Below are 13412 nucleotides of genomic sequence, written 5' to 3'. Positions count from 1 at the left end.
TCTTTGAAGTTACTGATTCAATATGTGTATCATTGTTCTCATCACATGCATATTATATGCCCTGATGTAGAAATAAAACTTGAAGCAATGTAGGACCCACGACACCTTTAACCCAAATGTGCGACTCCTCCAGAAAACTGTTGGGAGGATAGTGCAAAATACAGAAGACGCTGCAATTCCAGCAGCTTCTCTGTTCTTTAGCGTTCCAGGTGTAGATCTTTTTTTTGTGTGTGTAAATTTTAAGCACCCACACACGGGACTTTTATTCATTTTTAGTTGGAGGAGTGGGGGGTGGGGGTCGAACTCACGACTCCTGGTTTCGTAGTCAGACAGTGTCACCACCGGACTACTGTGTTCGCTCTCCCAGATCTTATACCCGTGCCTGTATTTTTATGCGCCAGAAGGAAATTTTTCCATCTGTTTATCTGTCTCAGTGGTACTGTATCCATTGGCAAATAGTTTAATAAGAATGTTTTGACATAGGATCCTCAAATGATGCATTGACCTACAATAAACATATGGCTAGCGAATGACCCCTACTGATTATAAAGACTTAGTGAAAAAATAGTCCCACAAACATAGTGATGACTGTTAACTCAATATTTTGAATCTCCTTGACCTACGATCCACGATTGCTAGCTAGACAAATTGTTCATATATTTTGTTTGCATATATCATGATGTATATGATCATCATGATTGTGACGCCAGTGCATCAAAGTTCAAGGTAACGATATATGTTCGTACGAAAAGCGTTTCCGCACATTTCCTTGCGGATGCCCTGACTTATGATTACCAAAGTCTGCAGACAGGGCACATGGGCATTGAATGACCCCTATTTATTATAAGGTCAAAGTCACTGTGACATATATAAAAAAAAGCAACCGCTTCCACTCATGCAGTCTCTTTCGAAACCCTTTGGCATAATAGCTCTAGCAACACATTGGTGTTGAGGCCAGTGGATCAAAGGAAGGCCCACAGTGACCGCTAATTACTTTGTCCCGATATGTCGTCTAGTTCCTTTATAAATACTACTAAGTTAATGTTTTGAAATCGTAGCGCCTAATCTTTTTTCTAAAACGACGGATGTATAAAATGTACGTTCAGTGAATTTTTGACAGCAGGAGGGTGTGGGCAGCGGCTGTCCCCTTTTAAATTCACCTTTGTCCTCGAGAAATTAGCTAGGGACATTTTGGCATTCAGGTCCATGTATTTTTTTTCTATATAATATGAAAGTAGGTAAATGGAGACGTTCGACTGAATGCATGGTCCAATTCAAACTTCAAACAATTTAAGATTAATAAATCGTACCGAATCTGCGTAATTCAAAAGGAAATATGACTAAAAACTTTATGTTTTTGTGGTTTCATTTCAGTTTAATTTCCTTCTAGATTTTCTTTTCAAACATGGTGATACTTCAATCGATTATATCTCGGCCGTTTAGACCAAATTATTTTTTTGTGCCGATCATCTTGGCCCAGGTTGAAAACAATCTTGGCGATACCAATGTCCGGAAGACATGATATTCAATCAGTTAAGCTAAAGGTCAAGGTCACAGTGTCCTCGGGGCAGGAAACGATTTGGCCCAATTACAAAAGAATGCTTTCACCTTCAGTCGTCAGACCTCATGGAGTGATTGCATATGATAAGTAGATGATTTCTTTTTTTATGGGTTTAGTAGGCTAAAGGTAAAGGTCACAGTGACATTGAGACTAAAAACTACTTTGCTCAACAAATAACGAACGCTGTAGCCTACAAATCTCATATAATTATGATTGTCTGTCAGTAGATGATCCTAATCTTTTGGAGTCAGTAGATCAAATGTCAAGGTCATAATGATTTCGGGACTGAAAATGTGATATAGGCCATCATGGTGTCAATTTAGTGTTGAATGGTCAAAAGCACAAACTATGGACAGGCAGTTTATGTAAGTCGGAATCGTGTAGCATGACATATTAGAGATGCTATTTTTGCCTAAACACTTGTATTGATATAACTGGAAACATTTTGTATAATATTATGCTGAAATAAAGTCATTTGACAATTCTAAATAGACAGACAGACAAACATACATACCGACAGACGAGCCCATGACTGAAAGTGTTGTATCAAGCGAAGTTGGGTTTATTTTTTACATAATTATGAGTAAACCAATAGATTGTTTAACAAACCCTCGCATATTTGAACTAATTGCCGAAGGAGCCTTTTCAATAGGATTCTTATTTACCTTTTACATCGTATTCAAATGAGCTAAGCTGTAAATGAGATTTTAAATACCAGTTTTTGCTTTTTTAATTTCACGTATTTTCAGGTGCACGGAGAAATCTGCACGCCCATGCAAGTGTCCTGTTTCCCTTTTGCAACGCGGCTCCAGGATTGATTTTTTTAGGATAAACATACTTTGTGGGCAGTCAGGGAGCAAGTCCCGTCAGAGACGTTTTGACAAGTATACTTTAAAAAGTGCAATCTGGTGTATATTAAACATTGGTTGGACATGAATATTTGACACAATGTCATCTTTTTGATTTGTAGATTGAAAAAAAAAATAGCAGTTTGATCAAATGGATTCATATCTGTTTGATTTAACTGTCCTCTGTTCCCACTACTTCAGTGATTATGATTACAACCAACTGATATGTATTGGAGTCGGAGCGAGCTTAATTGAGCCGCGCCGTGAAAAAACCATCATAGTGCGTTTGCGACCAGTATGGATCCAGACCAGCCTGTGCATCCGCGCAGTCTGGTCAGGATCCATGCTGCTCGCTAATGGTTTCTCTCATTTAAATAGGCTTTGAAGCGAACAGCATGGATCCTGACCAGACTGCGCGGATGCAAACCCACTATGTTGGTTTTCTTATGGCGCGGCTCAAATTTTGACTACAATTACTATTATCTCAGTTTTAGGCTGTCAATAACTTATGCTCACCTTATTTGTGTGCGGTGATTTGTGGGGGCGGGGGGGGGGGGGGGGGGGCGAGGGGCAGCGCTGGATGCAACCCACTAGAACCACCTTTGTTTTGTCTAAAAAAGGACATTTTATAGACATGAGTTTTAGTTGTAAATCATTTATGTTTTTCATATATATACCTCTGACTGGTTTCCGTAGCGTATTTTTGATCTCGCTTGTATTTCAATGCTAAAACAAAATAAGATACGTAAGTTTTACACTACAGAAATAATCATGATGTTGGAGGTACTTTGAAACTAAACACCTTCTTGAAATACTTTAAACAAAAACTGTTGGCCAATATTTGATTTATCTACCGAATGAATAAGCACGATAACGTGATTCCCGCGCAAACACGAGACAGATTAACCTGTATTTAATGAACCTTGTCGGAAAGGTCATTTTGAATCAGACTGTACACAGTACAGGGTTTTATAAATTCACAAGTTTCACGCCGTTTGAGGAGACATTAAAATGGCGGCGACAGAAATTGAAAATTCATCCGAGGAATTTAAAAGCACTGCTCCAGACTTCAGCAAATGGAATGTTGGTTCCACTTCTTCTATACAATGCTTTCCGACAGAATACTGTTCCGTCCATAGCGACAGACTCTTGGAAAAGTACTGCAAGACTCACGACGAGGTCATTTGTTCAATATGTGTATCTCTCAGTCACAGGTATACATGTCGTTTCAATAGTGTAGCCTTTGCTTATCAGGGCTAGTATATAGCCCGATTGTTACAGTAACACGGTATATGATGCACCTATTGATTTACCAATTGATCAATATTTCAACCACGATAGTAACAGGAAAAACTATTACAGGTGTAGCCTGGTACATGCACCTTTTCTTGTTGATATTTATAGCGATTTTTTCTCTCTCAAAAAGTTCGTGAACCTGTATAACAAATGCCCTTTTTGAAAAAAGAAAGGATGCACCAACTGATGCATCACAAAATAAACATTTTGTAAACTTGAAACCTTAATCCCTTAAGGTTCACGTAAAGCGTTTGAGACCACCCCTCGGGTAAATTTTCATTTTGGAAATTATACCGGACAGACTCATAATATTCTTAACATACATATACGGCGTTGTTTAGAAGAAGTATAAAATACTTTCTATAGAGGTCACCTTGTTTGGTAATATGTATTTTGTCTTACAAAACATGTACTTCAGCTGTCCACATTCTATTTTGTACAAAATATCAAACTTCTTTTTCAAACATATTTTTTCTCTAAGTTTGTTTTTGTTATGTGTCTTACCAAAGAGCTATAAAAATAAATAGATTGGCAACTTGAAAGGCATATAGAGCAAATCTCGCCAACCTCCCGTGACAAAAAAACGAGATCTCGTTTACCGGAAGTGGCACTTTCTCCACGCGCCATTTTGTATGCGAAAGCAATTAATCATCGGTAAAATAATTATCACCGTATGACCATGCTTCTTTCGATGGCCAAAAAAACGTGTGCTTCGTGTCTTAAGACCATTTCACATTAAACTAATTTTGTTTTAGAAGCTAACATGTATTTTAAATGTAGTTTTAAAGGTATAAATTGTAACTCCATGCTCGCCGAAGTTTGTTTTTAGTAAGATAACGCCGAATCACGCTCTGACACGAGCTCGCGTGAGATTACAGCCAGTTGCCATTCTGTGTATTTTATACTTCTTTGGTCTTACTAGCCTGGGAATCCAGTCTGACAATTTCTACATTTTTTCTACCTTAAAATTGTCAGAAACTCGATGAATGCCAATTAACACTAATTAGCGCAAATTAAGTCGGGTCTTTCATTTTGCAATGTTTGCATTTTTTTAAATGTACATGGTTTGTAACACTTTCAACTCCCGGAGTACCTGGACAAATATGTTAGACACGCAATGATTATAAAAGTAATGACAAAATACTTTTGAAAAAGAAGCTTGATATCTTCTACAAAATAGAACATGAACAGTCAAAGCACATGTGATATAAGACAAAATGTGTTGTTCAAAATGGAATAACCTGTCTTGAAAGTTTCTTCTACTTATTATGAACATTTCGGTGTATTCTTGATGATAGACCAAGGCCTATGTGGCTTAAAAAATTAAACAAAAATTCACCCGAGGGGTTGTTTCAAAAGACTTTACATGAACCTTAATTGGTATTTTAATTTACCTTGGATTACAAGAGCAAAATTATGTCCTGTCATATAAATTGAAGAAATGTTTGTTAGAAGCATGGAGATTTTCAAAAAAAGACAAAAAGGAAAGTAATATACATACAATTCTAGCTTGATGCACTGGTCAAATTTGCAAGTGCTCTGCCTCATTTCATTGTACCCATCATAACCATTTACATGTACATTTGCAAGTGCTAAAATGCTGTTATTTCTCAATTCAAAGATATTTACCAGAAACATTCTCATTGTCACCAATAGGTGCATCACCGAGTACACTATGGCCAGAAATTGGTACATCATGCACCAATCAGGCTATATACTAGACCAGCTTATATATGCTTATAAGTCCCCTACTGACGGAACACCGGAGGGACTATAGGAATGCCCTCCGTCCTTCCGTCTGTCTGTTCGTCCGCAAATGCGGATCCTGCAATTACTCGAAAATTATTCAAGCTAGGTTTTTGAAACTTGGTATGTGTATAGAGGGCAATATGTAGATAATGCACGTACACGACTTATACATGTAGGTCAAAGGTAAAGGTCACTATTGAAGGTCAAGTAAAATTTTGTTTCCGCTCCAGAACTTTTATGTGCATCTATGGATTATCTTAATTGTTCCCCATGATGAGACAATGTGTCGTGTACATGATCTATGCTTGTAGGACAAGGTTACTATTGAAATTGAAGTAAAAATAGTTTCTGTTTCTTAGCTCCTAAATGCCTTGAAGCGTTTTTAGTCTTAACACTGTTGCCAACAACCACGAGGGACGAACGCTAACAAAGTTTAATACCGGCAGGGGACTTCTGTATTGCCACTGCAATACTCGGTCACTAACTTTTGTTGATATCTATTTTCATCGAAAGAAATACATTTCGACTGTTAACAACAGATCAGAGACTTCACCTGGATTGAGAGACATTCTTTTGATCTAAACATTTTCTCCCAATTGAAAGACTTTAGATAAGCATTAAAACACCCACATTAGAATGCGCAAATCATTTTTAAAGACTGATTTTCTTTTATAAATTTTTGAGAATAAAAATTATTTGTAAATTTTGTTTAAACATTATAGTTCTTAAGCAAACTTTTATGAAACAGTGTTGCTTGTAAGATTTATTTGCCGCAGGAATGAAATGATTGTTTTAATAAACAGTTTTTTGGCTAAGCTAATTCCAGCCAGTCTTCCGATCAAGAATCTGTCTCCCAATCCAGGAAAAGTCTCCGACCTGAACAAGTATGTGAAAGCGATATATTTACAGTCAGTCTGAACATTTACATATTTTTTAGTCTATATATGTGTATGAAAACTACTGCTTTGACATGGAAGATTTTTATGGGATGTTAGTCATGTCCTAGATTTGACCCGTAACAAAATTATCGTTGTGTGTAAGTTTCCACTGCTAATTGTTTTTTTTTTCCCTGCCGCATCGGTGTTGTTTCTTTTGACATACATTTTGTAAATTCTTCATTTTGAAAGAGTCTGAGGTGCCATTCAATGAAAGTCTAGTCAATTACATGTTACTTTCACTTTGGAAAACAAGCCGCACCTTTTTACATGTTTAAAGTACCCACCATGCAACATAATAAGCAAGGTTTGGAAAGCGATTGAGAGCACTAAAGTAAAATCCTGACTCAAGGATGTGCAAAAGTTATTTTTCCTGTAGTTATACAACGATAAACGATTCACCTAAAATCGCAGGTTTTTAGTTTTGCCAAAACTCGGTCATAACCGAAGTGCGTTAGGCACTGCAGTACAAAAATGCGTTGGATATATACAAAACAACAGCAAAATGGTACTTTTGATAATTGGATGCATGTAAATTGTTATGCCCCCGGTGTCGAAGATCCTTCCGTCCGTCACACTTTTTTATGTACTAATTAAACTTTTCCAAAGTTCATATTCAGTTGAAATGAAACTTGGTTTACATCATCATCGTGAAATGTACAAGTGCATATTTTACGACCTTGTTGTGGACTTAATTTTTCATTTTATTTAGCATTTTCAAGGGGCATGTGTTATATACAATGCTGATTGTTGACATCATTGTTGTTTTTTTTTCTTCTTTTTTTGTATGTTCTTCTGTCTCAATGTAGTTAATCAAATGATAATATATAAGCCCCGGTATCGCCTTGATCAAGAAGAGGATAATGACCTTGACCTTGACCTTGAATATACACATATATGGCGGTCGAAACCTATAGTCAAACGGGACAGTTTGAATCAGTTTGAGATATATCAGTGCAAAGACGCTTCGTTCCAAGTTTTTGAAGATTCTCTAAGCGTTTAACGAAAAAAACTTACTAATATTTTATGTGAACTATTGACAAACCACGATGGATGACGAACCAAGTATGGTTAATGGCGACAGTTTAAGATCAAAATGGGTATTTTAAGTTAATGACGTTAAATCACGTTAAAATCATCACTATAGTCGACATATTATCAGCATCGTCGTCGCCCGCATCATCATCATCATCATCATCAATATCATTTTGAGCATTAGTTTTACCCAATCTTTCTTAACATCTACCATAATAATAATAATAATAATAATAATAATAATAAAAATAATAATAATTTTCGTCGTCGTCGTCGTCTTTAACATCCAAACAAGACTGCAAGTACATGAGCTGTGTCACATACCAATGTTTTATTGATTTCAATGATAGTGGGCCAGAGATGAAGTTCACACCGATTTTAGCCGTTTTCTCTCATTATTTTTTTATCATATTATTTATTTATTATATTTGTCGTCTTGGCGCCCTCTTACTTCCTTGTTTAGTAGTTCCGCCCCGGCAACCAATCAACGCGATAAATTAGCAGTTTGGTTGACAAAGACTCCCCCAAACATAATATCATCATCATCAACATCGTCATCGCCGCCGTCGTCATGACCATAATTTAAGAAATATTCTAAACGCCATGATCCATTTTCCTATTAAACAAAGAAGGCTGAAAGTTGTGAGTTATTTTACAACAATTCACTGTTCTGACGTCATTTTATTCAAGAGCAAATCACTAAATGAGATATATTATTTCGATTCTAACACGTTACCAAGGGTTTTTAAGTACATCCTTGACGACGTCCGTCAAATATTTGCCCGTTTTTTGTTGGTTTCTTTTTTACGCGCCGCTATGCCGTTTGACGCTATGATGTAATAATTGTGACGTCAGACCAGTGAATTGTTGTGAAATAACTCACAACTTTCAGCCTTCTTTGTTTAATAGGAAAAAGAATCAAGTTGTGTTAGAATGTTGCTTGGCTTTTCATGTAAAGCCGAGGGAAAAAACTCTCACCACGGTCTTACCCGGTGAAAAAGTAAGACAGACAACAGACAGCGAATGACTCTAACAACAGTAATTAATCACCACGTGCCTAGGTGTGGCAAATCGTATGCACCTTTTCAACGCATTTTGGCACGACCAAAAACTCGGCCTTATTTTGGTACTGAGTACCAGAATACATTGTACTACTTTATGGTGTAATGTTCAGGGCCTGAAGCTTTCGTCATACTTGAGTGAAATCAGTTTAATATAACACCTAGATGCTTGAAAAGTTATGTCGGTGTGGCTCTACCCTACCATCCCCCACTATTCTCAAAAAGATGATATTAAGTTACCAAATAGGGTTATTATAATAGTAGCTCGATCTGGGATGCTGTATTCGGCTCGAGTGAAGTTTTGCCAGATCGGATCTCAAGAGGCGCGCAAGCGCCGAGTGTGATGCGACCAGAGCTGAATACAAAATCTCAGATCTAGCTACTGTTGTAATGACCCTTTTATTATATACCTCTACCTTTTTTGTATGTTGTTATGTTATTGAACAAAATCTTCATTGTTTATCGATATTAAAATGGTAATAAGTGAAGTTTTTATGTGCGCTATTTATAGAACTGTGTCAGATCATGCATATCAATAAAAGTAGTCCGGCAGCGTACAATAAGAAAGGTACAATACGGAATTTAAAAGGTACAATACGTCTTTTTCTGCCTGTTAATATGTAATTGTGAAATACAAACCGACTTTTTACAGAATTTATATAGGTATATAATAAAATGCGTTGTTGTGATGGGGACATGCAGCTCGTATTTCCATATTCTTACATACTTGTTGATTTCATAGAAGTATCGTCAATTCATATTTTTCGAGCGCACTTTAAATAAAAATTGCATCACAATACTAAACCTTGTTATCTATTTGGGTATGGAATGTATTCTTAAAATATGTTTCTGTTACAGGGCTTGCCAGAACATGCATTCAATTCCAGATGAAATCGACAGTTTGTATAAGCCTGAAACCTTTAACGAAACAACAAGGCAACTACATAATATAAAGAAAACGATGGAAGATATCAAAAAAGCCAAGGAGATCCGCATTAAAGATTCTACAAAATACAAAACGGAGGCAATTGATTCTGTTAAAAAGTTCAGAAAGGAAATGGAAGCCGTTCTTGAAAAGATTGAAAACGAATTAGTAAAGAAAGTTGAAACCGAGTGTGACAGCCTCGAAGTAAAGTTACAGAATGATATCACAGAAGTAAGAAAAGGTATATATGAACTAGAACAATCTGCTAACAAACATATGAAATCAGTTGGAAACAAGGCCCAGGAATTTGTTTGCGTGAAATCCTCCGAGAAAAATATTCATAAAGCGAAAGATCTCGTAAATCTCCTACAGAAACAACAGGGAGACATTTTATCGGTTGATTCAGTCACACAAGAGTTTCTACAAAAGTTGAACATCCTTAGCAAGGTTTCTGTGTCTGATAGAACCTATACGATGAAGCAACAAAAGGAAGTGAATATCAAGCTTCCAAATGACACAGACTGTAATGTATTTGGGGCATGCTTCATTGATGACGGCTCATTGCTTCTTGCAGATTTCGGCAACATCAGACTAAAACGCGTTGATCTGTCTTCAGATTCTATTAAAGATTATATAGAGACGATTGATTGTCCCGTTGGCATTTGCCAAACCATTCCAAATGATATTGCTGTCTCCCTGTACAATGGCGTCATCCAGCTTGTGTCAGTAGGTGAAGAAATGGTGAAGTACAAAAAGCTAAATCTTGGACATTTCATCTTCAGTCTTGCTTATAAGAATGGAAAACTGTTTGTTACCGATCAGCATTATGCTTTATACGTGTACGACATGAATGGAAGTCTTCTCCGTACAATAGGACTTGACAATGATGGTAATAAAATCTTCACTGAATGTCGACATATCGTTCTTGGAACGATCTTTGACAAAGTGTATGTCTTTGACAAAGATAAAGGTATGATAACTTTTGGTCCGCGCGGTGATTATGAATCTACTTTCACAGGTCCCGATTTACTTCAAATACGAAGCGCGGCTGCAGACAAAAGGGGAAACATATTTGTTTGTAGTGTTAATTCACTGAATATTGTTCAGATTAATGAGCAGTCAAAAAGAAAGATCAGTGTTATTGACAGGGAACTGGCTGGGGAATTTCCTACAGAAATTGCTTCTATGTCCTTTAATCCAGACAGGAACACACTCGTCGCAACACACTCCGGAAGTACTATAACTGTCTATGAACTAAATGTTACCAATGCATAGGTTTATGTGTCAGCACAGTATAATTTTTGATGACGTTTGGGTAATTGGCAATCGAGGATTACATACGGAATTCTTCTGTTGTACATGTAGCTCAACACCAGTAAAAACTAAGATTGCCAAAATCGCTTTCGGAGTATATGTAATTACGGGCTCTGTACATTTAGTTTTGTCATTACCTCAAGTTCAACTGTTGTATACACCTTGCAGAAATGCGCATAGAGCACAGCAAAATTTCAACAGGGTTAAGAATTTATGAACAAAACTTTTGCAAATAGAATAATTGGCATACTTATGTTTCTGTTTGACTTTCAGGCTGTACACTTTGATAATACAAACAATGTCGTTTTATACTGACACCTGGTCTGAACAGCACAACAGGTTCTTAATGTTAAGCAGAATAATCAGAATGCTTCTGGCAGGTTTTCCTTTTTTGTACGTTTGAAAGAAACACAGCCGTATCTGTCACTATTTTATAATAAAAAGAGAGATAATTAGTTATTAATATTGATAGGTCATCGGTATATTTTGAAGAAAAATACTTTTGAAAAAGATTAAGGTAAAATTTCCCAAATCACCAAAATTAAAAAAAAAACAAACAACCTCACAATGCCTTTTTGAATCCAGTCGAAGGTTTGGCTGGAGCTATAGAAGGAGCGTAGTCGTTTCTAAGTCTGAATGAGCTCATGTTGAATTATAAATAATCTTCTTTAAATTCCATTGTTACATATTTGGCTTTATGTACATTATTTGCAGTTGTGTACAAATGTATATATATGTAGTATTCATACTTGTAACACGTGTGCTATTTAATCAATATATATTTTGCGTATATTTACAATACACTCATCAATCTCCGTCGATATTCATACAGCAATTGTATCGAAAAATATTTTACTAACTAAAATAACCAATAAGTACGACCGGAGACATGATCTGTGATTCACAACGTAGGATCGAATTCAGTTCCGTACCTTTCTACCTTGGACTAAGACTTTTCTAGATCTTTGTTTTATTTCATTATTTCATTTTGAACTGGCAATAATAAATATGCCTAAATCGGATATTTCTAAAACATTTTTACCGACATTTTCTACTATAATTTATACGTACTTTGAGGATTACCGAATACTAACTGACCCTAAACAAAATATACGAATACGAATTACAGGTAATTTTACGGAAAATTACAAATCAAATCCCGTTATCTGAGGTCTTTAAAATCTTCACTCCGCTTGTGAATAAATGTATTTTCAAATACCACATACTGGTGTCTTGAGTATTATTAAGTGTTATATTCTGGAAGTTGTATAAATACCACTCCTCTGTCGAATAAAATTGTTCATAAATTATATTTGTTTGCTTTCGTCGTGTTCTGAAGCATCCCATGAATAGTTATGGTGTTCAGTTATTCATTTGCTCTCCTAAGCGTTTTTGCCTTGGTGAGCGGGGATGGGGGACTTAGATTTGCCCTTGTCTGCTCGTAGAGTCATCAAACCTCGGGTTTGTAATATAGCCTATGAACTTGTGCATCTGGTGTTTTAACTTGGGCTTCACACAGCCAGGCCAAAATAATAGCCATTGGCGTCAAAAATATGCATGAAAGTGGGCTGTAAGTTTGTGTCGCATGTATCGCAAAAAGTATTTGACATGGGGTTATGAAACAAAGGAAAATTCAGCATGTTTTTTTTTTTTTTTTTTTTTTTTTTTTTTTGTGTGTTTTATTTTTTTGCTTTTGCTCAGCCAGACCAGAGTAATGGTCCTAAATTAGTCAAAAGTTTGTATCGCATGTATAGTAAAATGTATTTCACATATGGGCATGAAACATAATAGTTGCATTGTTGTGCACCCAGCCAGATAACTGTTAAAGTCACTGATTTGGTGAAGAATACACATCACGTGCTTAAAAGTTTGTGTTGCATAATATCTTCAAAATGTTTACCTAGAGCCATAAAACCGGAATTTTTCTGGACAAAAAAGCACTGGTCACATTTGAACAAAGATGCAGCATAATATTGTGAAATCCTATGTCGGCAAGAAAAAAAATTGGGATATATTATACTATGTCCACATGCACTTGGAGTCAGGTCCACAACCTTCTCCGCCCCTGCAAATTGTTAACCTATAGTTCTATACCCAGCAAAATTTCAATACGAACTGAACATAGGTGGAGATCAAAGGGACTGTTCTACCAGCACTAAGAAATTAAGTCGATTCAACTTGTAAATTAGCACCTACTATCGATTCCTTGTAACAGTTCATTCCGCCAAATGACACCAGTTCTGACAACTGATATTCGAGATTCAATGACAGATCGATAACTCATTTATAAATCAATCAATATTATTTCTGTGGAACACTTCTGTGCGATTGGATACCTGCTTTAAATAACGTATTTATAAGCCGCATACTAAACTGATACGCTTTCAGCTTCTTTGAATCGGATGAACGGTTTATGTATCAGTTATATGATACCGTGGAAATGCGCAATACAGTGCGGGGGTATCTATGTGTATTTCAGGGTTTCCCGTCATGTAATATAAGGGGAATTGTTGACAAAAAGTGCATTTTTAAATATGCTGAAAATTGTTTCTCCGTTCAGTTCGTTTCAAAATGTTAAGACTTTGGCTAAAAGCTGGCAGGGACAAGTCCTGATCTCAAGTATCTGTGACTTCGTCACCATGATAATTACGAAGTAATATGCATCTTTTTGTGTTGTAACTACTATAA

The 13412-nt window shown here is 36.3% G+C and overlaps 1 protein-coding gene across 1 annotated transcript; it reads left to right on the top strand.

Annotated features, from left to right (window-relative positions):
* Nucleotides 1-3416: 3416 nt before the first annotated feature.
* On the top strand, nucleotides 3417-12034 carry LOC123528014 (uncharacterized). The gene is made up of 2 exons (XM_045307759.2): nucleotides 3417-3623; nucleotides 9344-12034. Exons 1-2 carry the CDS (start codon nucleotides 3421-3423, stop codon nucleotides 10683-10685), a joined length of 1545 nt encoding a protein of 514 aa, XP_045163694.2. The 5' UTR covers nucleotides 3417-3420; the 3' UTR covers nucleotides 10686-12034.
* Nucleotides 12035-13412: the final 1378 nt, after the last annotated feature.

This window comes from Mercenaria mercenaria, chromosome 14 (assembly GCF_021730395.1).
Source record: "Mercenaria mercenaria strain notata chromosome 14, MADL_Memer_1, whole genome shotgun sequence".
Classification (NCBI taxonomy): domain Eukaryota; kingdom Metazoa; phylum Mollusca; class Bivalvia; order Venerida; family Veneridae; genus Mercenaria; species Mercenaria mercenaria.
Note: the sequence above shows the minus strand (reverse complement) of the source record. Positions and strands in the feature narration are given on the sequence as shown.

What these genes read in the sequence shown, in the direction of transcription:
- LOC123528014 (XM_045307759.2), top strand. Translation starts at nt 3,421, where the DNA reads ATGGCGGCGACAGAAATTGAAAATTCATCCGAGGAATTTAAAAGCACT. An exon ending in TGTGTATCTCTCAGTCACAG is followed by an intron (nt 3,624 to 9,343) that starts GTATACATGTCG and finishes TTTCTGTTACAG; the next exon opens with GGCTTGCCAGAACATGCATT.